The following is a 27,483-nucleotide window of genomic DNA, read 5'->3' on the forward strand; positions in this document are numbered from 1 at the left end:
CATGACCTGAGCCGAAGTTGGACGCTCAACTGACTGAGCCACCCAGACGCCCCTACATGTTCATTTTTGAACAAAGGCAGTTTTACTCTTTGTTTTCAATTTGGGTGCTTTTTATTTCTTTGTCTTGACTAATTACTATGGCTAGAATTTCCAGTACTGTGTTGAGAAGAAGTGATTTAAGTGGACATCCTTTATCCTGAGCAAAGAGGAAAAGCTTTTGCTCTTTTACCACTGAGTGTGTTACCTATGAGTTTTTTCATATACGACCTTGATTATATTGAAGTAGTTTTTTCTCTTTTTCTTCTATTCCTTGTTTGTTTGATGTTTGTATCATGGAAGTGTGTGGAATTTTTTCAAATACTTTTTTTATTTTTTCCTTTATTTTATTAATGTGGTGTATTACAATGATATATTTTCATATGTTGAACCATCCACGCATCCTAGAAATAAAACCTGAGTCATGCTGTATAATCCTCTTAATGTACTGTTGAGTTTTGTTTGCTAGAATTTTGTTGAGGATTTTTGCATCAGTGGTCATAAGGGATATTGGTCTATAGTTTTACTGTGTCTTTGTCTGGATTTGGTATCAGAAAAAGGCTGGCCTAAAAATGAGCTTGGAAGTGTTCCTTTCTCTTTAATTTTTGGAAGAGTTTGAGAAAAATTTGTATTAATTCTTTTAAGTGTTAGCTAGAATTCACTAGTGAAATCTTCTGATCGTGGACATTTCATTATTGGGAGAGTTTTGATTACTGATTGATTCAATCTCCATACTAGTTATAGATCTCTTTAGGTTTTGTATTTCTTCACAATTTAGGGTTTTGGGGTTTCTGATTTCTTATATTTATTATTTACATGGGATATTTTTTTCTGTTCTTTCACTTTTAAACTAGTGGTGCTCTTGGATCTAAACTGAGTCTCTGGCAGACAGTTGGATCCCATTTTTTAAATCCATTCTTTAAATTTAGATCTTGGATTGAGAAGCTTAAACCATGTACATTTAAAGTAAATATTGATGGGGAAGGACTTTGTCATTTTGAGATTTGCTTCCCATATATTCTACAACTTTTTTGTTGCTTATTTCCTTTCTTACTGACTTCATTTTCATTTAGTTGACTTTTTTGTTGTGACATGGTTTGAGTCCCTTCTGTTTTCCATGTGTGCATATTGTATAGATATTTTATTATTTGTTATTATGGAGATTACATATAGCATCACAAGGTTATAACAATCCATTTAAAATTGATACCAACTTAACTTCGATTGTATACAAAAACTCTACTTGCTCACTGCTCTACCCCTCCCATTTTATGTTACTGATGTCGCATATTACGTCTTTACATATTGTGTACTTATTAACGTAGATTTATAATTATTTTTATGCATTTGTCTTAAATCCCATAGAAAATAAAGAGTGGAGTTGTAATCAGTTTATAAGTGATACTTGATTTTACATTTATCATATAAATACCTTGATCTTTAATGAGATCTTTATATTTTACTGTTAGCTGAAACTTTGGGCCCAGGATCCTAAGTAGAGAAGTCTGTTGAACTCGACTGGACTGGTTAGCTGATTTAGTCCTCAATAGTTTTAGACTGTAACCAGTCTTTTCACCTGTCTTTTCGCCAGTACTTTTTCCTCTTCCTTGCAAACCTCAGGCGGATAATCTATTTTATAATTTAACTAACGACACATCTAACGCCTACCAAACAGTCCCAGGGGAATTGTTACAAGGGAGGCAACAAGAGAATGCTCTTACAGTAGTGCCCAGGATTTGTGTCTGAAAGGAAGTATAGGGGGAAAGAGGTAAGTAGTGATAGCCTGGCTTTTTCCTACTGCTGTGGACGTGACTGCTATTACTTACCTGCTCCTGTCGTGTGAAAGAGAGACCCATACTCTTCTTTGTTGCTTTTTAAAATATAATGACTCTGTCTACTAGCAAACATTGTGTAGCGTACTGAATCTTGTTCTCTTTGACTTCTGCTAGGAAATCAAACTACAGTCTGAGAGTCTTAAGGCAGAGGGATGTCAATAATTGGCTTAAGAAAGACGGAACAAAAGCCATTCTATACATTGTGGATTTTTCTAATCCAACACTAGGTGTAGTCTGATATTAGATATGAGGCTTAGGTTCTCTAGTTCTTCCCCAGATGTCCCACAGCCTATTTATTGTTTAATATTTCTTGTAAAGTTTGTCAGTATGTGGTAAAAAACAAAGATGTATGTGATTTTCTGTTGTAAACATGAGTTTGAATTGATTCCTTTTTAGCTTAGTTGAAATATTTTTTTTTAAAGTATGGTTGAATCTAGAAATTTAGGGAGTACCAGGAAAAAGAAGTTGATATTATGCTGAGGAACTTGCGTTGGGTTGCTCTATCAGTATATGATCAGGAAGAATTAATGTCCTGTAATGCAGGGAATATGTAGAGCATAGAAACAATCGAAATAACCAATTAAAACCTATATCTGGGGCACCTGAGTAGCTCAGTCGGTTAAGTTTTAGACTCAGTTTTGGCTCAGGTCACAATCTCAGGGTTCATGAGATCGAGCCCCATGTTGGGCTCCATGCTCAGTGCTGGATCCTGCTTGGGATTCTCTCTCCCCCTCTCTCTCTCTGCCCCTCCTCCCACTCATGCGGGCACATGCGTTGTCTCTCCTAAAAATAAATAAACTTAAAGAAAAAAAGATAGATAAAGGAAATGCAAGATCATGAGAGATAAGTCGCATGTAACAGTTGCAAATTGTTTCTGTAAACGCACAGATAGTAGATATTTTAGGCTTGAATTCCATATTGTTAGTCATAACTATTCACCTCTGCTGTTTTAGGGTGAACATCGCCGTAAACCATACGTAATGAATGGGCACGGGTGTGTTCCAGTCAGTAATACTTAATTTATCAAAATAAGCAGCAGGCTGAGTTAACCCCTGGCCATCTTTTACCAGTTTCCAGTCCAGTGCATTGTAGTCAAACATGACCAGTACAAGGGAAAAGATACTGGGAAGGTCATTTGAATGAGTATTCTAATGATACTAAAATTGCTATAGGTTACGATCAGAGAAGGACAGCTACAATAATAAGAGGCAGAAACTAAATGATTTAGAAAGAACAAATCTGAGAAGCATTGATTTTAATTTAGTAAGCTGGAGCAGTCTGAAGTGAATATGATAAAACCCTGGAACTGTAAAAGTATTAGGCAGCATCCTTTGAAATTTGATCTTAAAACATTTAAGGCAAATAAAAAGGAAGTCCTCTACTATTTAGTACATAGTATTTTGGTGCCCCCATTTTCAGCTTGTACACCTGGTATATATAAAGAAATTGAAAAGTTGAGTTATAATGAAACAGATTTATAATGGTTACCTAAGTTAAACTAGGATATATGGAACTAATTACAAATATTTCAGCTATTAAAGTAAAAGAAAGCTTCTAATTTTCTCAGGAAATACAGATATGTTTTTAAACTGATAACCTTAGCAGCCATGCATATGAATTGAAAAAGTTAAGTTTTAGAAAAGATAGAGGGATAAAAATGGTGAATAAAAACTTCTTCTCGTTTTGATAAGTCTCATTTTATTTTTTTAAATTTTTTTAAATGTTTATTTTTGAGAGAGAGACCGAGCATGAGCGGGGGAGGGGCAGAGAGAGAGGGAGACACAGAATTTAAAGCAGGCTCCAGGCTCCGAGGTGTCAGCACAGAGTCCGACGCGGGGCTCGAGCTCATGAACTGTGAGATCATGACCTGAGCTGAAGTCGGACACTCAGCTGACTGAGCCACCCAGGCGCCCCTGATATGTCTCATTTTAAACTATTATTATTTTAGAGACTTTATTTAGAACGGTTTTAGAGTCACGGAAAAAATTGTTGCCGTTGACACACAAGGTTACATTAGTTTCAGGTGTACAGCATAGCGATTTGACAACTCTAAACGTGCTATGCTCACCAGAAGTATAGCTACTTTCTGTCACCGTACAAGAGTATTACAATACCATTTGACTATATTCCTTGTACTATACCTTTTATCCCCATGACTTAGTCATTCCAGAACCGGAAGCCTATACATCCCGCTCCCCTTCACCCATTTTGCCCATCCCTAACCCTCTCCCCCTGGCAACCATCACTTTATTCTCTGTATTTGTGTGTCTGTTTTTTTGTTTTTTAGATTCTGCGTGTAACTGAAATTGTATGGTATTTATCTTTGACTTATTTCACTTAGTGTTATGCCCTTAGTCCTCCCATGTTGCAAATGGCAAGATCTCATTCTTTTTTGTATGGTGGAGTAATATTCCATTGTATATATATCTTCTTTATCCATTTATCTATTGATGGACCTTTCGGATGCTTCTATCGGCTATTATAAATAATACCACAGTAAACATAAAGGTGGATGTATTTTTTTCAAATTAGTGTTTTCATTCTCTTTGGGTAAATAACCACCAGTAGAACTACTGTGTTTCTGTTTTTAATTTTTTGGGGAAACTTCATACTGTTTTCCATAATGGCTGTCTAAATTTACATTCCTGCCAATGTTGCATGAAAATTTCTTTTTCTCCAGATCCTCAGCAACACTTGTTATTTGTCTTTTTTATGCTAGTTGTTCTGGCAGGTGTCAGGTGATACTGTGGTTTTGATTTGCATTTTCCTCATGATTAGTGATGAACATATTTTTATATGTCTGTTGGCCATCTGTATGTCTTCACTGGAAAAATATTCGGGGCCTGTGCCCATTTTTTAAATCAGATTTTTTGGGTTTTTTGGCTTTAAGTTGTAGAAATTCTTTATATCTTTTGGATATTAACCTTTTATTGGATATATTATTTGTAAATATCTTCTCCCATTCAGTAGGTTGTCTTTCCATTTTGTTGATGGTTTCCTTTGCTGTGCAGAAGCTTTTTATTTTGATGTAGTCCAGTAGTTTAGTTATGCTTTTATTTCACTTGCTTGAGGAGAAATGTCTAGAAAAATATTGCTAAGGCTGATGTCCAAGAGATTATGGTCTATTTTGTCTTTTAGGATTTTAAGGTTTTAGGTTTCAAGGAGTTGAAACTTAACATCCCCACAAAAACCTGCACACAGATGTTTGTAGCAACTTTATTCATAATTTTACATAAAGTTTATACACTTAAATTTTATATTTCAATTTTATAGCCCAAACTTATAAGCAACCAAGATGTCACTTAGTAGGTTAGAGATAAACTGTGCCATATGAAACACTGAAATATTGTTGAGTGCTAAAAGGAAATAAGCTATCAAGTTGTGAAAAGACATGGAGGAACCTTAAATGCATATTACAAAGTGAAAGATGCCAATCTGAAAGGGCTACATAATGTGTAGTTTTAACTAGATGGCATTGTGGAAAAGGCAAAAATAGGGACACGGTGAAAAGAAAAGCGCTTGCTGGGACTTGAAGCTGACAGGGGAGGGATGAATAGTCGAAGGACAAAGGATTTTAGGGCAGTGAAAATACTCTAGATGATACACTCTAAATGATATGATTGATACATGTCATTATGTATTTGACCAAACCCACAGAATGTACAGCACCAAGAGTGAAGAGTAATGTAAACTGTGGACTTTGGTGACTCTGATTTGTCAGTGTAGTTTCATTAGTTTCAACAAACATACACCATTCTGGTTGGGAATGTTGTTAATGAAGGAGGCAAGGCATGGGTACATGTAAGAGGTATATAAAACATCTCGGTATCTCCTGTCAGTTTTTCTGTGACCCTTATTTGCAAATCACATGATACTACACACAAAACCCTAAAGATTCCACCAAAAAAATTACTAGAGTAAATGAATTCAGTAAATTTGTAGGTATAAAATGAATACATAGGAATCTGTCGCCTTTTGACATGCTAATAATAAAGTGCAGAAAGAAAAATTAAAACAATCTCATTCACAGTTGCACCAAAAAGAATAAAATACCTAAGAATAAACATAACCAAAGAAGTGAAAGACCTGTACTCTGAGAACTATAATCATTGATGAAAGAAAATGAGGATACCAAGACGTAGAAAGAATTCCATGCTCATGGATTGGAAGAATACAACAAAACAAATGACAGATTTAGAGCAATCCCTAACAAAATATCAATGGCATTTTTCACTGAACTAGAACAAATAATCATAAAATTTGTAAGGAACCACAAAAGACCCTGAATAGCCAAAGCAGTCTGAAAAAGAAGAATAAAGCTGGAGGTATCATAGTCTCAGCTTTCAAGATATACTTCAAAGCTATAATCAAAACACTATGGTACTGGCACAGAAATAGACACATAGATCAAGGGAACAGAATAGAGTGCCCAGGAATAAACCCATACTTATATGGTCAATTACTCCATAACAAAGGAAGCAAGAATATAAAATGAGGAAAGGACAGTCACTTCAAAAAATAAGCTGAGGAAACTGAACACCTACGTGCAAAAGAATGAAATTGAACCACTTTCTTATACCATACCCAACAATAAGCTCCAAGTGAGTTAGACTCAATTATGAGACCTAAAACCGTAAAAATCCTAAAAGAAAAAGTAGACAGTAATCTCTTGGACATCAGCCTTAGCAACATTTTTCTAGTTATCTCTGTTATATATTTTTTTTTCCTGAAATTTATTGACAAATTGGTTTCCATACAACACCCAGTGCTCATCCCAAAAGGTGCCCTCCTCAATACCCATCACCCACCCTCTCCTCCCTCCCACCCCCCATCAACCCTCAGTTTGTTCTCAGTTTTTAACAGTCTCTTATGCTTTGGCTCTCTCCCATTCTAACCTCTTTTTTTTTTTTTCCTTCCCCTCCCCCATGGGTTCCTGTTAAGTTTCTCAGGATCCACATAAGAGTGAAACCATATGGTATCTGTCTTTCTCTGTATGGCTTATTTCACTTAGCATCACACTCTCCAGTTCCATCCACGTTGCTACAAAAGGCCATATTACATTTTTTCTCATTGCCACGTAATATTCCATTGTGTATATAAACCACAATTTCTTTATCCATTCATCAGTTGATGGACATTTAGGCTCTTTCCATAATTTGGCTATTGTTGAGAGTGCTGCTATGAACATTGGGGTACAAGTGGCCCTATGCATCAGTGCTCCTGTATCCCTTGGATAAATTCCTAGCAGTGCTATTGCTGGGTCATAGGGTAGGTCTATTTTTAATTTTCTGAGGAACCTCCACACTGCTTTCCAGAGCGGCTGCACCAATTTGCATTCCCACCAACAGTGCAAGAGGGTTCCCGTTTCTCCACATCCTCTCCAGCATCTATAGTCTCCTGATTTGTTCATTTTGGCCACTCTGACTGGCGTGAGGTGATACCTGAGTGTGGTTTTGATTTGTATTTCCCTGATAAGGAGCGACGCTGAACATCTTTTCATGTGCCTGTTGGCCATCCGGATGTCTTCTTTAGAGAAGTGTCTATTCATGTTTTCTGCCCATTTCTTCACTGGGTTATTTGTTTTTCGGGTGTGGAGTTTGGTGAGCTCTTTATAGATTTTGGATACTAGCCCTTTGTCCGATATGTCATTTGCGAATATCTTTTCCCATTCCGTTGGTTGCCTTTTAGTTTTGTTGGTTGTTTCCTTTGCTGTGCAGAAGCTTTTTATCTTCATAAGGTCCCAGTAATTCACTTTTGCTTTTAATTCCCTTGCCTTTGGGGATGTGTCGAGTAAGAGATTGCTACGGCTGAGGTCAGAGAGGTCTTTTCCTGCTTTCTCCTCTAAGGTTTTGATGGTTTCCTGTCTCACATTTAGGTCCTTTATCCATTTTGAGTTTATTTTTGTGAATGGTGTGAGAAAGTGGTCTAGTTTCAACCTTCTGCATGTTGCTGTCCAGTTCTCCCAGCACCATTTGTTAAAGAGGCTGTCTTTTTTCCATTGGATGTTCTTTCCTGCTTTGTCAAAGATGAGTTGGCCATACGTTTGTGGGTCTAGTTCTGGGGTTTCTATTCTATTCCATTGGTCTATGTGTCTGTTTTGGTGCCAATACCATGCTGTCTTGATGATGACAGCTTTGTAGTAGAGGCTAAAGTCTGGGATTGTGATGCCTCCTGCTTTGGTCTTCTTCTTCAAAATTCCTTTGGCTATTCGGGGCCTTTTGTGGTTCCATATGAATTTTAGGATTGCTTGTTCTAGTTTCGAGAAGAATGCTGGTGCAATTTTGATTGGGATTGCATTGAATGTGTAGATAGCTTTGGGTAGTATTGACATTTTGACAATATTTATTTTTCCAATCCATGAGCAGGGAATGTCTTTCCATTTCTTTAAATCTTCTTCAATTTCCTTCATAAGCTTTCTATAGTTTTCAGCATACAGATCCTTTACATCTTTGGTTAGATTTATTCCTAGGTATTTTATGCTTCTTGGTGCAATTGTGAATGGGATCCGTTTCTTTATTTGTCTTTCTGTTGCTTCATTGTTAGTGTATAAGAATGCAACTGATTTCTGTACATTGATTTTGTATCCTGCAACTTTGCTGAATTCCTGTATCAGTTCTAGCAGACTTTTGGTGGAGTCTATCGGATTTTCCATGTATAATATCATGTCATCTGCAAAAAGCGAAAGCTTGACTTCATCTTTGCCAATTTTGATGCCTTTGATTTCCTTTTGTTGTCTGATTGCTGATGCTAGAACTTCCAGCACTATGTTAAACAGCAGTGGTGAGAGTGGGCATCCTTGTCGTGTTCCTGATCTCAGGGAAAAAGCTTTCAGTTTTTCCCCGTTGAGGATGATGTTAGCTGTGGGCTTTTCATAAATGGCTTTTATGATCTTTAAGTATGTTCCTTCTATCCCGACTTTCTCAAGGGTTTTTATTAAGAAAGGGTGCTGGATTTTGTCGAAGGCCTTTTCTGCATCGATTGACAGGATCATATGGTTCTTCTCTCTTTTTTTGTTAATGTGATGTATCACGTTGATTGATTTGCGAATGTTGAACCAGCCCTGCATCCCAGGAATGAATCCCACTTGATCATGGTGAATAATTCTTTTTATATGCCGTTGAATTCGATTTGCTAGTATCTTATTGAGAATTTTTGCATCCATATTCATCAGGGATATTGGCCTGTAGTTCTCTTTTTTTACTGGGTCTCTGTCTGGTTTAGGAATCAAAGTAATACTGGCTTCATAGAATGAGTCTGGAAGTTTTCCTTCCCTTTCTATTTCTTGGAATAGCTTGAGAAGGATAGGTATTAGCTCTGCTTTAAACGTCTGGTAGAACTCCCCTGGGAAGCCATCTGGTCCTGGACTCTTGTTTGTTGGGAGATTTTTGATAACCGATTCAATTTCTTTGCTGGTTATGGGTCTGTTCAAGCTTTCTATTTCCTCCTGATTGAGTTTTGGAAGAGTGTGGGTGTTCAGGAATTTGTCCATTTCTTCCAGGTTGTCCAATTTGTTGGCATATAATTTTTCATAGTATTCCCTGATAATTGTTTGTATCTCTGAGGGATTGGTTGTAATCATTCCATTTTCATTCATGATTTTATCTATTTGGGTCATCTCTCCTTTTCTTTTTGAGAAGCCTGGCTAGAGGTTTGTCAATTTTGTTTATTTTTTCAAAAAACCAACTCTTGGTTTCGTTGATCTGCTCTACAGTTTTTTTAGTTTCTATATTGTTTATTTCTGCTCTGATCTTTATTATTTCTCTTCTTCTGCTGGGCTTAGGCTGCCTTTGCTGTTCTGCTTCTAGTTCCTTTAGGTGTGCTGTTAGATTTTGTATTTGGGATTTTTCTTGTTTCTTGAGATAGGCCTGGATTGCAATGTATTTTCCTCTCAGGACTGCCTTTCCTGCGTCCCAAAGCGTTTGGATTGTTGTATTTTCATTTTCGTTTGTTTCCATATATTTTTTAATTTCTTCTCTAATTGCCTGGTTGACCCACTCATTCGTTAGTAGGGTGTTCTTTAACCTCCATGCTTTTGGAGGTTTTCCAGACTTTTTTCTGTGGTTGATTTCAAGCTTCATGGCATTGTGGTCTGAAAGTAAGCATGGTATAATTTCAATTCTTGTAAACTTATGAAGGGCTGTTTTGTGACCCAGTATATGATCTATCTTGGAGAATGTTCCATGTGCACTCGAGAAGAAAGTATATTCTGTTGCTTTGGGATGCAGAGTTCTAAATATATCTGTCAAGTCCATCTGATCCAATGTCTCATTCAGGGCCCTTGTTTCTTTATTGACCGTGTGTCTAGATGATCTATCCATTTCTGTAAGTGGTGTATTAAAGTCCCCTGCAATTACCACATTCTTATCAATAAGGTTGCTTATGTTTATGAGTAATTGTTTTATATATTTGGGGGCTCCGGTATTCGGTGCCTAGACATTTATAATTGTTAGCTCTTCCTGATGGATAGACCCTGTAACTATTATATAATGTCCTTCTTCATCTCTTGTTACAGCCTTTAATTTAAAGTCTAGTTTGTCTGATATAAGTATGGCTACTCCAGCTTTCTTTTGGCTTCCAGTCGCATGATAAATAGTTCTCCATCCCCTCACTCTCAATCTAAAGGTGTCCTCAGGTCTAAAATGAGTCTCTTGTAGACAGCAAATAGATGGGTCTTGTTTTTGTATCCATTCTGATACCCTATGTCTTTTGGTTGGTGCATTTAATCCATTTACATTCAGTGTTATTATAGAAAGATAGGGGTTTAGAGTCATTGTGATGTCTGTATGTTTTATGCTTATAGTGATGTCTCTGGGACTTTGTCTCACAGGGTCCCCCTTAGGATCTCTTGTAGGGCTGGTTTAGTGGTGACAAATTCCTTCAGTTTTTGTTTGTTTGGGAAGACCTTTATCTCTCCTTCTATTCTAAATGACAGACTTGCTGGATAAAGGATTCTTGGCTGCATATTTTTTCTGTCTAGCACCCTGAAAATCTCGTGCCAATTCTTTCTGGCCTGCCAAGTTTCAAAAGAGAGATCAGTCACAAGTCTTATAGGTCTCCCTTTATATGTGAGGGCACGTTTACCCCTTGCTGCTTTCAGAATTTTCTCTTTATCCTTGTATTTTGCCAGTTTCACTATGATATGTCATGCAGAAGATCGATTCAAGTTACGTCTGAAGGGAGTTCTCTGTGCCTCTTGGATTTCAATGCCTTTTTCCTTCCCCAGTTCAGGGAAGTTCTCAGCTATGATTTCTTCAAGTACCCCTTCAGCACCTTTCCCTCTCTCTTCCTCCTCTGGGATACCAATTATGCGTATATTATTTCTTTTTAGTGTATCACTTAATTCTCTAATTTTTCCCTCATACTCCTGGATTTTTTTATCTCTCTTTTTCTCAGCTTCCTCTTTTTCCATAACTTTATCTTCTAGTTCACCTATTCTCTCCTCTGCCTCTTCAAGCCGAGCTGTGGTGGTTTCCATTTTGTTATGCATTTCGTTTAAAGCGTTTTTCAGCTCCTCGTGACTGTTCCTTAGTCCCTTGATCTCTGTAGCAAGAGATTCTCTGCTGTCCTATATACTGTTTTCAAGCCCAGCAATTAATTTTATGACTATTATTCTAAATTCACTTTCTGTTATATTATTTAAATCCTCTTTGATCAGCTCCGTTATATTTTTTGAAGAGTATATCTTTGCTTCATTATATTGCCTTTACTTCTTTGTCAAAGATCGGTGGACTTTATTTATAGAAGCCTACTTCTAGGCTCTGTATTCTCTTCCAGTGATCTGTTTGTCTTTACTTTTGCCAATATCAGTGTCTTACTGTACCTTTATAGTAAATCTTGAAGTCTGGGAGTGTCAGTCCCCCATCCTTGTTCTTCTCCTTCAGTATTATGTTTACTATTCTGGATCCTTTACCTCTCCTTAGAGTCATTTTGTCAATATTTATTAAATAGTTGGCTGGGATATTGATGTTAATTGCATTGAATCCATAGATCAGTTTGGGAAGAACTAACATCTTGACAATACTGAGTTAAAAAAAATTCTTTAATGTTTGTTTTTGAGAGAGAGAGAGATAGAGCATGAGCAGGGGAGGGGGAGAGGGAGAGAGAGAGAGAGAGAGAGAGAGAGAGACAGACAGACAGACAGAATCCAAAACGGGCTCCAGGCTCTGAGCTGTTAGCATAGAGCCTTATGTGTGGGGCCCAAACCCATGATGGGTGAGATCATGACTTGAGCTGAAGTCGGATGCTTGACTGACTGAACCACTCAGGTGCCCTGAGTTTTAATATCCATAAGTAAACTGGAATATCTTTTTATTTCTTCATTTCTTTTCTGATTTCACTCATCAAAGTTTTACAATTTCCCCAATATAGATCTTGTATATATTTTGTTAGATTTATACCCAAGTATTACTTTTTTGGGTGCTAATATAAACGATCCTGTTTTTAATTTTTAAATTCCACTTGTCCATTGTTGGTATGTAGGAAAGCAATTGATTGCTGCATACCAACCTTGTATTTTGCAACCATGTTATAAGGGCTTATTAGTTCTGTAGGAGTCTTTTTAGATTTTCTGTATAGATGATCATGTCATCTGTGAACACAATCTGTATACTTTTTATTTTGTTGTCTTACTGCATGGTAAAGACTTCTAGTACAGTATTGAAAGGAGTGATCAGAGAGACATCTTTGCTTTGTACCTAATCTTAGTGGGGAAAACTTGGAGTTTCTTACCATTAAATATGATGATAGCTGTAGATTTTTTTGAAGATCTTTTTTATCAAGTTGAGGAAGCTCTCCTTTCATCTAGTTCACTGGAAGTTTTTTATCATGGATAGGTGTTGGATTTTGTCATATGCATCTACTTACTATGATCATGTAACTTTTCTTCAGTCACGTCTGACTTTTAAACATGATTTTAGATACATAATCTCTTTTAGTAGTTACTTGAACTTGGTAAGCATTAGTTTCCTGATAGGAACTTTGTGCATATGGGAACTTACAAGTAGCAGAGAGCAAAAATAGGTTGTCTACCATATAGGTGGTGAGTATGTATGATAATGTATTTCAGTGCTTTCCTTAGTGTCTGTAATGTAATAAATAATTAATAATTAGTAATTGTGAACTGACCTTGGTAAATAGTAGAGGGATAATAAACATAATAACATTAGAAAATAAGCGGCTGCAAAATATTGAAGTTAGTTTACCTAGTGAGACTGGTCAGTGAGGCAAAACAAGTTTGGGTGGAGGTTAGGGAATAATATGTCATATGGACTGTGGGTAATTTTTAGAGCTTAAAATTGCATTTTATTACTTTTGCATATTTCAAGGGGAACATTTGTCTTTTTAGTGCACTTAAGTCAGAATGAAGTTTGCCTTATAATGATTACTGTTTTTTTGAAACAGATTCAAGATATTTGGAAAGTTACCACTGATTTCTTTACGAATCTCAGATAAAAAACTGCAAGGGATTTTGGAATTGATCGAAAGCATTCCGAAACCCACACCTGCAACTGAAACATATGCCCCTGTCAAACCATTTCAGGTAATGTTTTTGCAAAATTGATAAAAGTACAAATTAAAATAACTCAACAAAAAGTATTTGTAAGAGTCACAGAATTTTTTGGGTAAAACAATTTAATTTATTTTGAATAGACCTTTAAGAATTATATCTTAAGGGGCGCCTGGGTGGCTCATTCGGTTAAGCGTCCGACTCTGGTGCAGGTCATGAACTCACAGTTCATGAGTTGGAGCCCTGCGTCGGGCTCTGTGCTGACAGCTCAGAGCCTGGAGCCTGCTTCACATTCTGTGTTTCCCTCTCTGTCTGCCCCTTCCCTGCTCATGCTGTGTCTCTCTCTGTCTCAAAAATAAACAAACATTAAAAAAAAAGTTAAAAAAAATTATATCTTAAAAGAGAAAATGATGAAAGAGTAAAAGGCGCATGTAGTAAAGAGAGTTACATGGTAAGTCTGCCTCTCTTCCCTTTTTCAGCTTGCAGTCCCTCTCCTCGGTGGTAACCTTGTTAACCACTATGTCTGTATTTGTCCAGAAGTGTTTATGGCATGTACTATGGAATGCTTATGTATAAATATCTGTGTATATATATACACACACACACTCTCAGGTTCTTAAAATTTACCTAAATTGCATTATTATGCTTAGCATTCTGAATTTGTATTCTTTTCACCATTATATATTATGTACCCTCGAGATATTTTCATGTTAGCACATACAGATCTACCTTTTTCTTTTTTATAGGCATATAGTATTGAATTGTGTGAACGTACCATTCTTTGCCTAACATGATCCCCTTTTCATGGGTATTCACATGAGTGCTCACAGTTAAAATACACTGTTTTCAACTTCCTTATACATATATTTTGTGTATTTTTATCCATTGGATAAATTCTTACAAGTGGCATTGCTCAGTGAATTTTACATTTTCATGAACTTTGCCGAATTTTAAATTGAGTACTAATTTATAGTCCCACCAGCAGTAAATGTGCTTCTCTGTTCTCATTTGTCTTAAGTATTAACAATTTAAAATTTATTCAATTAAATGAAAAAACGTTATATTTTGATTTTGATTTGCATTTACAAGTAACCATAGGACTTATGTTCATAAGTTTATTGGGTGTTTGACTTTCTGTTTTTGGAAACTGGTGTTCATGTCTTTTGTGTTGTGGTTTTCCACTTAAGGAAATTGTTGCTATTTGTCTTTTATGAACATTTGTTTCCTTGTTTATTATCTGATTCGTTTATTTTTGGCATGCCAAAGCTTTTACTTTCAACTATTCAGTTATTAGGTTTTCTTTTATGATTTGTATGTTTTATATTATGTACCTTACCTCTTATGAAGAAAACTTCAAAATGAACATAAGTGTTCATGTTTTTCTCTTTTAAAAATTATTTCCACATTTAACTTTTTCCTTTTGAAATAATTTCAAACTTAGAGAAAAGTTGTAAAAATGGTACAAGGAACTTAACTTCATCAAACCATGTAAGGGTAATTTGCTGACATGTTGTCCCATACCCTAAAAACTGTAGTGCTTTGTAATATTTTTTTTCATAATCTCTTGCTGAGCTTTTTGTTAACAATCTCTTGAAGAGCAGAGTTTTTACATTTTGATGAAATCCACTTTATCAGTATATACTTTTATGGAATATAAGAAACATGAATAAAAGAATACTGATGAAACTTTTTATGTCTGTAAAATTTTTGCCTAATACAAGGTCAAGAAGATTTTTCTTGTGTTATAGTCTAGAAGTTTTATAGTTTTAGCTTCTTATATATTGTTTTCATTTTTTAGAGAGTGAGCATAAGCAGAAGAGGGGCAGAGGGTGGGAGAGAGAGAGTCCCAAACAGGCTCCATGCTGAGCATGGAGCTCAGTGTGGGGCTCAGTCCCATTACTGTGGGATCATGACCTTAGCTGAGATCAAGAATTGGACGCTTAACTGACTGATCCACCCAGGCGCCCATGTTTTTTCTTCCTAAACATTTCTAAGTTTCAGAGAAAGTACTTAGATAAATGTTAGGTTCATTCTTCATTATCTTTGATATCTGGGAGGACTCCTCCGTCCTCCCATATCTTGGGCTTAATCTGTATATCAAGAGGGTATCAAACATAGGATCTATACTAGATGTTCTTTTTAAAATCAAATGCATATATAAAAATAGGCAGAGAATAACTATGTAATATGTCTTCTACTGCGTTTCTGTTATGTGTCAGGCCACACGCTTGACTAAGGAATACTATATGTCAGGTCATCTGTTATTTATGTTCAAACCCTAGTCCACCTCTATATTTCTGTATATTTTTATCTTTTTTTTTTTTTTAATTTTTTTTTTCAACGTTTATTTATTTTTGGGACAGAGAGAGACAGAGCATGAACAGGGGAGGGGCAGAGAGAGAGGGAGACACAGAATCGGAAACAGGCTCCAGGCTCTGAGCCGTCAGCCCAGAGCCTGACGCGGGGCTCGAACTCCCGGACCACGAGATTGTGACCTGGCTGAAGTCGGACGCTTAACCGACTGCGCCACCCAGGCGCCCCGTGTATATTTTTATCTTTAACTCTTACCACAATTCAGCAAGTTAAGTGTTAACAGTCATTATTTTGCCCAGGAAATAGACTCTAGAAAAGCTAAATACTTTGCATAGATCATAAAGTTTGTAGCCTTTAGCATGCAGAGCCAAACTTTAAATTCAGGTTTCTTTTTTTCTTTCTCTCTTTCTTTAAACAAATCTACAGCCCAACAGCTGGCTTTGTTTTTGCTGTTTTCATGCTTCTTTCTATATAAATGATGTCCTAATCAGTAGAGACTCTATTTTCTGCTTTTTCCAAGTTTGTCAAGAAAGTTGAGTACAGAACACTAGGTCATTTCTAAGAGTTTTAATTTAATATTGAAGTGATTTCATAGGTCAGGTAAAGAAAAGTTTTTTAAGCAAAGAATCACCCCTTCATGGATGCTTGTTTGGCTTGTCTCAGAAAGTTTCAGTCACGAGTCTGAAAGGTCCTAACATCATCTCTTGAAGCTGGATGTTCCTTTCACTTCCTGTAATAGATTTCTTTTTCTTTGTAATTTTTATTTGTTTTGTTAAGGTGTAATTGACTAATAAGATTATATGATCTTTAATGTGTATAGTGTGGTGGTTTAACCTATGTGTATGTTGTGAAAGCATTTCACCTGTATAGTCAATGAACACATCCATTACCTCACATACTTGTTTTTGGTGAGAACATTAAGTTCTACTCTCTTAGCAGCCTTCTGTTACTCAGTACAGGTTGTCGACAGTAGTCACCATGTTTTACATTTGATCCTCAGCCTTATTCTTCTCAAAGGTGAAAGTTTGTACCCTTTTACTAGGTGTTCCCTATTTCCTCTACCCCTTAGCCTCTGGCAACCACTTCTCTATTCTCTGTTGCCATGAGCCTGACATTTTTGTTGTTAATTCCACATATAAATGATACTTGGCAGTATCTTTCTCCTTCCAGCTTATTTCATTTAGCATACTGCCCTCAAGGTCTGTTCATGCTGTCATAATGGCAGGATTCCCTTCCTTCTCTCTCAGAGTTGAATAATGTTACATTACGCACACATCTTGTGTTTATCCATTCATCTGTTTGATGGACACTGGGTAGTTTCCCATATCTTGGCTATTGTGAATAATACCTCAGTGAACATGGAGTGCAGATATCTCTTGGGCATCCTGTTTTCATTTCTTTTGGAAAACTGAGAAAGTGAGATTGCTGGATCACACAGTTTTTTGAGGAACCTTCCCACTGTTTCTGTGGTGGCTGCACCAATTTACACTCCTACCAGGTGCATAGGAGTTCCTTTTTCTCCACGTCGTCTCCAATACTTCTTACCCATTGTTCTTTTATTCTTTTTTCAGGTTTTAAAGCTGTATTAGCATATTTTACAAAATGTGCATTCCAATAGTTACAATGATTTAAACAAAATATGGCACTCTGATTAAACTGCATTTTACAGTCTATAGGACACCCTGGACCAGCTTGGTTTTTACTTTAGATTTCACTTCTGTTCCACCCAGCTTCTTTCTTCACCAACATGGAAGTTCTTTGCATCTCCCTCTCCAGATGGGAGAGGCAGGCACCTTCATTGTCAGTAGTTCTCCATTCTTTGATGTGAAAAGGGGCAGGATGGTCATTTAAACTTGATCCAACCTCTTTACATCTTAAAAAGTTCAACAGCCACAAGAAGTAAAATAAGGCAATGCTGCTAGAATGTACGGTCCATATTGGCGGCACATGCCTTATTACGATTCACTTGCTTGCTTCTCCTGTTCAGTTGTTTCTTTTGAAGGCAGTGGATTTCTCTCGTATGTTTGTCTTCTTCAGTTTCAGCTTATTGAACTTCTCAATTACAGCCATACCGGGTTTGTCAGACATAGTTGCAGAGAAAGTGGAGCATGGCCCTCAAGCGAAGTCTGGTCTGTGCAGTAGTGCGTCTTTTTGATGGTAGCCATTCTGACATGTCAGGTAATAAATCATCATGGTTTTGATTTGCACTTCCATTAGTGATGTTGAGCATCTTTTCATGTGTCTGCTGACCATCTGTATGTCTAATTTGGAAAACTGTCCATTTATTTCCTCTGCCCATTTTAAAATTGGATTGTTTGTTTTGCGGAGTTGAATGAGTTCTTTATATATTTTATATATTAATCCCGTATCAGGTATGTTATTTGCATATATTTTCTCCCATTCAGTTCATTGCCTTTTGTTCGTTGATCATTTCCTTTGCTGTGCAGAAGCTTTTTAATTTGAGCTAGTCCCACATGTTTATTTTCACTTTTGTTGCCTTTGCTTTGGTATCAGATCTAAAAAAATCATTGCCAAGACTATCAAGGAGCTTACCTGCCTGTGTTTTCTTTTAGCAGCTTATGGCTTCAGGTTTTTCATTCAAGTCTTCAATCCATTTTGAGTTGATTTTGTGTTTAAGGTAGGAGTCCAGTTTTATTCTTTTGCCTGTGACTGTCCAGTTTTCCCAGCACCATTTGTTGAAAGAAACTGTCCTTTCTTTGTATATTCTTCACTTCTTTTCGAAAAATAGGTCATTAGGCAAAGGTTTATTCCTGGCCTCTCATGTCCGTTGCATTGATCTATGGCTCTGTTTTTATGTTTGTGCCATACTGTTTGGATTACTATAGCTCTCTATAGATTTTGAAATTAGGAAGTATAATGCCTCCAGCTTTGTTCTTCTCAAGATTGCTTTGGCCATTTGGGGTCATATATGTGAGCATTATTCTTCTCTATTAGTGTGTAATATGCCTCTGGACTTTTGATGGAGATTGCATTGAATCTGAAGATTGCTTTGAGTAGTATGAACTTTTTTTTAAGTTGATATATTGATTTATTTTGAGAGAAAGGAAGAGGAGTTGGAGGGGCAGAGAGAGGGAGAGAGAAAGAGAGTCCCAAATGGACTCTTTGCTTTGAGTGCAGAGCCCGATGCAGGGTTCAAACCCAAAACTGTGAGACCATGACTTGAGCTGAAACCAAGAGACAGATGTTTAACTGACTGAGCCACCCAGGCGCCCCAGAGTAGTATGAACTTAATATTACTGTTTGCAATCCCTGAGCATGAAATCTTTCCATCTCTTTATATCTTGAGTTTCTTTCATCAGTGTTCTGTAGTTCCCAGTACACAGATGTTTTCACCTCTTTGTTTAAATTTTTTCCTAGGTGTTTTATTCTTTTTGATACTGTTATCAGTGGTAAATCTTGAAATCAGATAGTGTGACATCTGAATTGCTTGTTTTTCCCAGATAGTTCCAGCTAGTTCTTAACCTTTTCATGTAACTTTTAGAATCAGCTTTTCAATTTCCACAAGAAAATTCTGCTGTGATTTTGATAGTGGTTTTATTTTACTATCAATTTGGGAAGAATTGGCATTTTAACAATATTGAATCTTTCTATTAGCATGATACATCTTTTCATTTATTTAAGTCTTCAAGTATTTTCATTTTATTCTTTAATTGAAACATACATTTGCTTCACATGTTTTGTTATTTTTTGTTCGCCCAGAATTCGTATGTTGAAACCTTAACCCTATTCCTTCAGAATGTGACTATATTTGTAGGTAAGGCCTTCAAAGTGTTAATATGAGGCCATTAGGGTGGGTCCTAATCCATTCGGTCTGGCATATTTATACGAAGTGGAATTTGGGACTCAGAAAAGGACATCATTGGTGCATGTGCACAGAGAAAACGCCAAGTGAGAACACAGCAAGAAGATGGACCTCTGGAGAGGGGCAGATGGCAGCGTAGGAGGACGCTGGGCTTATCTTGTCCTACTGATTGCTCAGATTCCACCTACATCTGCCTGAATAACCCAGAAAACTGCCAGAAGACTAGCAGAACGGACTCTCTGGAGCCAGGTGTAGACAAGAGGCCGACAGAAGAGGGTAGGAAGGGCGGAGAGGTGGTGCGGGCTACACGGACTGGAGGGAGGGAGCCGGGGCGGTGGAGGGGCAGTCCACCTGGCAAGGCAGAGCCCCTGAAGTCTGGCTTGGAAAAGCGGAGTGTTGGGGCTCTGTGAGTTCTGACAGCCCGTGGGACTTAACATCTGGAATGTTAAAAGTCAACAGCTCTGCCCTCAGAGAGCAGGGAGGGCGAGAGGACACTGGGTGAGAGAGGTGTTGAGCCCTGGAAGACAGAGCTCAGCTTGGCGGATAACAAAGGCGCTGGTTAAGCGCCATCTCCCTCTCCCATCCCCCAGCCGAAATTCCAAAGGGAACCAGTTCCCGTCACCAAATTTGCTTGTACCGCTCAAACAACCAATGCTGTGCTTCTGTGGATCTGTCCCTCCCAAGGGTCTGCTTCCCTCCCGGTGCTGCAGGACCCCTCCTGCAGGGGGCCACCAGTGGCAAAGTGAGCAAAGCCTACCCCTCCTACCCCTGTGCACCTTGTGGATCCACCTCGGCTAATACCCCAGATCCCATCAAAGCAGCACCACAAGCCTGGCAGTGTGCCAGTAGCCCAGACAGGGGCCACACCACTCCACAGTGAGTCCTGCCCCTGGGAGAGGGGAAGATAAGGTATACACCAGTCTGACTGTGGCCCTAGCGGTGGGCTGGGGGCAGACATCAGGTCTGCCAGTTGGTCCCCACCCACCAATGCAAGTTACTCCAGACAGCACAGGGGAAGTGCCCTGCAGTTCCGTGCTACCCCAGGTACTATCCAAAATGACGAAATGGAAGAATTCTCAAAAGAAACTCCAAGAAGTAGCGACAGCTAACGAATTGATCAAAACCGATTTAAGCAACATAACGGAACAAGAATTTAGAATAATAGTCATAAAATTAATTGCTGGGCTTGAAAAAAGCATAGAGGACAGCAGAGAATCTATTGCTACAGAGATCAAGGGACTAAGAAATAGTCATGAGCTAAAAAATGGTGTAAATGAGGTGCAAAGTAAAATGGAGGCAGCCATAGCACGGATCGAAGAGGCAGAGGAGAGAATAGGTGAATTAGAAGATAAAATTATGGAAAAAGAGGAAGCTGAGAAAAAGATAAAAAAATCCAGGAGTATGAGGGGAGAATTAGAGAACTAAATGATGCAATCAAACAGAACAGTATCCATATAATAGGAATTCCAGAAGAGGAAGAGAGAGAGAAAGGGGCTGAAGGTATACTTGAACAAATCATAGCTGAGAACTTCCCTGATCTGGGGAAGGAAAAAGGCATTGAAATCCAAGAGGCACAGAGAACTCCCTTCAGACATAACTTGAATCGATCTTCTCCATGACATATCATAGTGAAACTGGCAAACTACAAGGATAAAGAGAAAATTCTGAAAGCAGCTAGCGATAAACAGGCTCTAACTTACAAAGGTAGACTCATAAGAGTAGTGACAGACCTATCTGCAGGGCGGAAAGGAATGGCAGGAAATCTTCAATGTGATGAACAGAAAAAATGTGCAGCCAAGAATCCTTTATCCAGCAAGTCTGTCATTCAGAATAGAAGGAGAGATAAAGGTCTTCCCAGACAAAAACTGAAGGAATTCATCACCACTAAACCAGCCCTACAAGAGATCCTAAGGGGGACTCTGAGTGAAATGTTGAAAGGACCACAAAATACCAGAGACATCACTACAAGCATGAAACCTACAGACATCACAATGACTCTAAACCCGTATCTTTGAATAATAACACTGAATGCAAATGGACTAAATTTACCAACAAAAAGACATAGGGTATCAGAATGGATAAAAAAAAAAACAAGACCCATCTATTTGCTGTCTACAGGAGACTCATTTTAGACCTGAGGACACCTTCAGATTGAAAGTGAGGGGATGGAGAACTATCTATCATGCTACTGGAACTCAAAAGAAAGCTGGAGTAGCCATACTTATATCAGACAAACTAGACTTTAAATTAAAGGCTGTAACAAGAGATGAAGAAGGGCATTATATAATAATTGTAGGGTCTGTCCATCGGGAAGAGCTAATAATTATAAATGTCTGTGCGCCGAATACGGGAGCCCCCAAATATATAAAACAATCAGAAACCTGAGCAACCTTATTGATAAGAATGTGGTAATTTCGGGGGACTTTAACGCTCCGCTTACAACAATGGATAGATCATCTAGACACAGGATCAATAAAGAAACAAGGGCCCTGAATGATACATTGGATCAGATGGACTTGACATTTAGAACTCTGTATCCCAAAGCAACAGAATATATTTTCTTCTTGAGTGCACATGGAACATTCTCCAAGATCACATACTGGGTCACAAAACAGCCCTTAACAAGTATAAAAGAATTGAGATCATACTACACACACTTTCAGACCACAATGCTATGAAACTTGAAATCAATCACAGGAAAAAGTCTGGAAAACCTCCAAAAGCATGGAGGTTTCAAGAACACCCTACTAAAGAATGAATAGGCCAACCAGGCAATTAGAGAAGAAATTTAAAAATATATGGAAAGAAATAAAAATGAAAATACAAGAATCTAAACACTTTGGGATACAGCAAACACAGTCCTGAGAGGAAAATACATCACAATCCAGGCCTAGCTCAAGAAACAAGAAAAATCCCAAATACAGAATCTAACAGCACACCTAAAAGAAATAGAAGCAGAACAGCAAAGACACCCCAAACCCAGCAAAAGAAGAGAAATAGTAAAGATCAGAGCAGAAATAAACAATATAGAATCTAAAAAAAACTGTAGAGCAGATCAATGAAACCAAGAGTTGGTTTTTTGAAAAAACAAAATTGACAAACCTCTAGCCAGGCTTCTCAAAAAGAAAAGGGAGATGACCCAAATAGATAAAATCATGAATGAAAATGGAATTATTATAACCAATCCCTCAGAAATACAAGCAATTATCAGGAAATACTAGGAAAATTATATGCCAACAAACTGGACAACCTGGAAGAAATGGACAAATTCCTAAGCACCCACACACTTCCAAAACTCAAACAGGAAGAAATAGAAAGCTTGAACAGACCCATCACCAGCAAAGAAATTGAATCAGTTATCAAAAATCTCCCAACATATAAGAGTCCAGGACCAGATGGCTTCCCTGGGGAATTCTACCAGACATTTAAAGCAGAGATAATACCTATCCTTCTCAAGCTGTTCCAGAAAATAGAAAGGGAAGGAAAGCTTCCAGACTCATTCTATGAAGCCAGCATTACTTTGATTCCTAAACCAGACAGAGACCCAGCCAAAAAAAAGAGAACTACAGGTCAATATCCCTGATGAATACGGTTGCAGAAATTCTCAGTAAGATACTAGCAAATCGAATTCAAGAGCATATAAAAAGAATTATTCACCATGATCAAGTAGGATTCATTCCTGGGATGCAGGGCTGGTTCAACATTTGTAGATCAATCAGTGTGATCCATCACATTAATAAAAGAAACCATATGATTCTGTCAGTCGATGCAGAAAAAGCATTTGACAAAATACAGCATCCTTTCTTAATAAAAACCCTTGAGAAAGTCCGAATAGAAGGAACATACTTAAACATCATAAAAGCCATTTATGAAAAGCTCATAGCTAATATCATCCTCAATAGGGAAAAACTGACAGCTTTCCCCCTGAGATCAGGAACACGACAGGGATGTCCACTCTCACCACTGTTGTTTAACATAGTGTTGGAAGTTCTAGCATCAGCAATCAGACAACAGAAGGAAAACAAAGGCATCAAAATTGGCAAAGATGAAGTCAAGCTTTCCCTTTTCGCAGATGACATGATATTATACATGAAAAACCAGATAGACTCCACCAAAAGTCTGCTAGAATTGATAATATGAATTCAGCAAAGTTGCAGGATACAAAATTAATGTACAGAAATCAGTTGCATTCTTATACACTAATAGTGAAGCAACAGAAAGACAAACTGATCCCATTCACAACTGTACCAAGAATCATAAAATACCTAGGAATAAACTTAACCAAAGATGTAGAGAATCTGTATGCTGAAAACTATAGAAAGCTTATGAAGGAAATTGAAGAAGATATAAAGAAATGGAAAAACATTCTGTGCTCATGGATTGGAAGAATAAATGTTGTTAAAATACTACCAAAGTAATCTACACATTCAATGTAATCCCAGTCAAAATTGCAGCAGCATTTTTCTCGAAGCTAGAACAAGCAATCCTAAAATTTGTGTGGAACCACAAAAGACCCCGAATAGCCAAAGTAATATTGAAGAAGGAAGACCAAAGTGGGAGGCATCACAATCCCAGGCTTTAGCCTCTACTACAAAGCTGCAATCATCAAGACAGCATGGTATTGCCACAAAAACAGACACGTAAGACCAATGGAATAGAATAGAGACCCTGGAATTGGACCCACAAAAGTATGGCCAACTCATCTTTGACAAAGCAGGAAAGAATATCCAATGGAAAAAAGACAGTCTCTTTAACAAATGGTGCTGGGAGAACTGGACAGCAACATGCAGAAGGTTGAAACTAGACCACTTTCTTAAACCATTCACAAAAATAAACTCAAAATGGATAAAGGACCTGAATATGAGAAAGGAAGCCATCAAAACCCTAGAGGAGAAAAGAAGAAAAGACCTCTCTGACCTCAGCCGTAGCAATCTCTTACTCGACACTTGCCCAAAGGCAAGGGAATTAAAAGCAAAAAGGAACTTTTGGGGCCTCATGAAGATAAAAAGCTTCTGCACAGCAAAGGAAACAGCAAAACTAAAAGGCAACCAATGGAATGGGAAAAGATATTTGCAAAAGACATATCAGACAAAGGGCTAGTATCCAAAATCTGTAAAGAACTCACCAAACTCCAAACCTGAAAAACAAATAATCCAGTGAAGAAATGGGCAGAAAACATGAATAGACTTCTCTAGAGAAGACATCCAGATGGCCAACAGGCACTTGAAAAGATGCTCAACGTCACTCCTCATCAGGGAAATACAAATCAAAACCACACTGAGATACCACCTCACGCCAGTCAGAGTGGCTAAAGTGAACAAATCAGGAGACTATAGATGCTGGCGAGGATGTGGAGAAATGGGAACCCTCTCGCACTGTTGGTGGGAATGCAAACTGGTGCAGCCACTCTGGAAAACACTGTGGAGGTTCCTCAAAAAGTTAAAAATAGTTCTACCCTATGACCCAGCAATAGCACTGCTTGTAATTTACCCAAGGGATACAGGAGTGCTGATGCATAGGGGCACTTGTACCCCAATGTTTATAGTAGCACTTTCAACAATAGCCAAATTATGGAAAGAGCCTAAATGTCCATCAACTGATGAATGGTAAAGTAATTGTGGTTTATATACACAATGAGATACTACTTGCCAATGAGAAAGATGAAATATGGCCTTTTGTAGCAATGTGGTTGGAACTGGAGAGTGTTAAGCTAGGTGAAATAAGTCATACAGAGAAAGATAGATACCATATATCTTCACTCTTAAAGTGGATTCTGAGAAACTGAACAGAAGACCATGGGGGAAGGGAAGGGGAAAAAAAGGGAGGGAGTGAGGCCAACCATAAGAGACTCTTAAAAACTGAGAATAAACTGAGGGTTGATGGGGGGTAGGGGGGGAGGGGAAAGTGGGTGATGGGCATTGAGGAGGGTACCTGTTGGGATGAGCACTGGGTGTTGTATGGAAACCAATTTGACAATAAATTTCCAAAAAAAAAAAGAAAAGAAAATACATTGGTAAGCATACAAAAGAAGATGATGGATGTCTGCAAGCCTAGGAGAGAGGCCTCAGATAAAGCAAATTATGCCAACACCTTGAACTTGGACCTGTCAGCTTCCAGAACTGGGATAGAATAAATTTCTGTTAGAACTATCCATGAAGTCCATGGAATTATGTTATGGCAGCCCTAGCAACCAAACACAGCTTTTGGTACCAGGAAGGGAGGTGTTGCGGTAACAAATATGTGGTAGCAGCTTTAGAACTGGATAATGAGTAGAGAGGGAAAAGACTTTTGTGGCAAGGTGATCTTGTTATGAAGTGGCAAAGAATGTGGCTGAATTGTTTTCTAATGTGGAACTTATAAGTGATGAACTTGGATATTTAATGGAGATTTCTAAGCAGACTGTTCAAGACATGGTCTTGTCTTTTCCTAATTGCCTGTAGTAAAATGCAAGAAAAGAAATACATTTTTAAGAAGGATTTCTTAAGCAAAATGGAAACCAAAGTTAAAGATTTGGAAAATGCTCAGCCTATCCTTATTGTAAAATATGGAAAAGCGTGTTACAGAGAGAAAACCCAGGGTGTTGTGCACAAAACACTTGAGAGAAGGATTAAGGTTGTGACTCTTGGATCTAATCCACCATCTCAGCAGAATCCAGGAATGGAAATGGGGCTATACCAGCTAAAGTGTTGCCAGCTTGAACTAAAAAGGGCAGAGTCAGGACAAAATGAAGAAAACTCCTTGCAGTTAAGGGATACTAAGGGACAGGAGAGTAGAGCCAGCTACCTGGGAGTGTGCTTTATTCTTCAAGAAAAGGGGAAAGAATAACCCCGAAGGCTATTCTGAGATCACTAGAGGTGCCACTACCAATCAATCTCAGAAGGCTATTCTGAGATCAGTAGAGGTGCATGTGTTTTGGAGGCTGAACCTCCTCCTGGATTTCTGAGAGTGGGGCCACTTCCTCAGTTTCAGTGGGTCCGGCTGCTACTACCCAGAACCTAGGTGGCAGGAGTATAGTTAGTCTTAGTTTATTAAGTGAAAATGGTAATTACTGTAGGTTTTTCCTACATGTTATTTCCCAGGTTGAGGAGGTACTCTTTTATTCCCAGTTAACTTTTTTTTTATGTGTCATGAGTATTTGTAGCATTTTATATAACGCTTTTGCTGCATCTATTGTAATCATACAGTTTTTTCTTCTTTATTCTGTTAATATGATGAATTACATTGATTGTTGAATGTTAAACTAGCCTTGAATTCCTTTTTTTTTTAACTTTATTTTTTTTGAGACACAGAGACATAGTGTGAGCAGGGGAGGGGCAGAGAGAGAAGGAGGCACAGAATCTGAAGCAGGCTCCAGGCTCTGAGCTGTTAGCACAGAGCCTGATGCAGGGCTCGAACCCACGAACCATGAGACCATGACCTGAGCCGAAGTCAGATGCTCAACCGACTGAGCTACCCAGATGCCCCTAGCCTTGTATTCCTAACACAAACCTTGTTTGTTCATGATATATTATCCTTTTATATTGTTGGATTTATTGGCTAATTTTTTGTTGAGGATTTTTGTATTTATGTTCACACAGGATACTGGTTTATAGTTTTTTCTTGTTACGTGTTTACTCATGATATCAGGGAAAGGCTAGCCTCATAAAATGAACTGGAAAATGTTTCCCCCTTCTCTGTTTGATGAGATTATTTGTAAAGAGTTGATACTATTTCTATCTTATAGAAGTTGGAATTTACCAGTGAAGCCATCTGTGCCTGGAATGTATTGAAAGATTTTCAGACTGTATTTAATTTTTACAGGACTGTTTACAGTATCAGTTTGTTCTTGCATAAGCTTTGTAAGATTAAGTATGTTAAGGGATTTGTTCCTTTTATCCAAGGTGTTGAATATGTAGAAATACAGTTGTTCCCAACATTTCCGTATCCTTCAGATAATTTTAGGATCCATAATGATATCTCCTATTCATTTA

General features: G+C 37.8%; 1 protein-coding gene across 3 annotated transcripts in view; it reads left to right on the top strand.

Annotated features, from left to right (window-relative positions):
* VPS13A (vacuolar protein sorting 13 homolog A) overlaps positions 1–27,483 on the top strand; it is a 264,231-nt gene that overhangs the window by 73,174 nt on the left and 163,574 nt on the right. For all 3 annotated transcript variants that reach the window (XM_043565725.1, XM_043565727.1, XM_043565726.1), the window contains exon 23: positions 13,272–13,410. In XM_043565725.1, the coding sequence (XP_043421660.1) occupies positions 13,272–13,410 (139 nt within the window). The remainder of the gene's footprint in view (positions 1–13,271; positions 13,411–27,483) is intronic.

Source organism: Prionailurus bengalensis, chromosome D4 (assembly GCF_016509475.1).
Source record: "Prionailurus bengalensis isolate Pbe53 chromosome D4, Fcat_Pben_1.1_paternal_pri, whole genome shotgun sequence".
Taxonomy (NCBI): domain Eukaryota; kingdom Metazoa; phylum Chordata; class Mammalia; order Carnivora; family Felidae; genus Prionailurus; species Prionailurus bengalensis.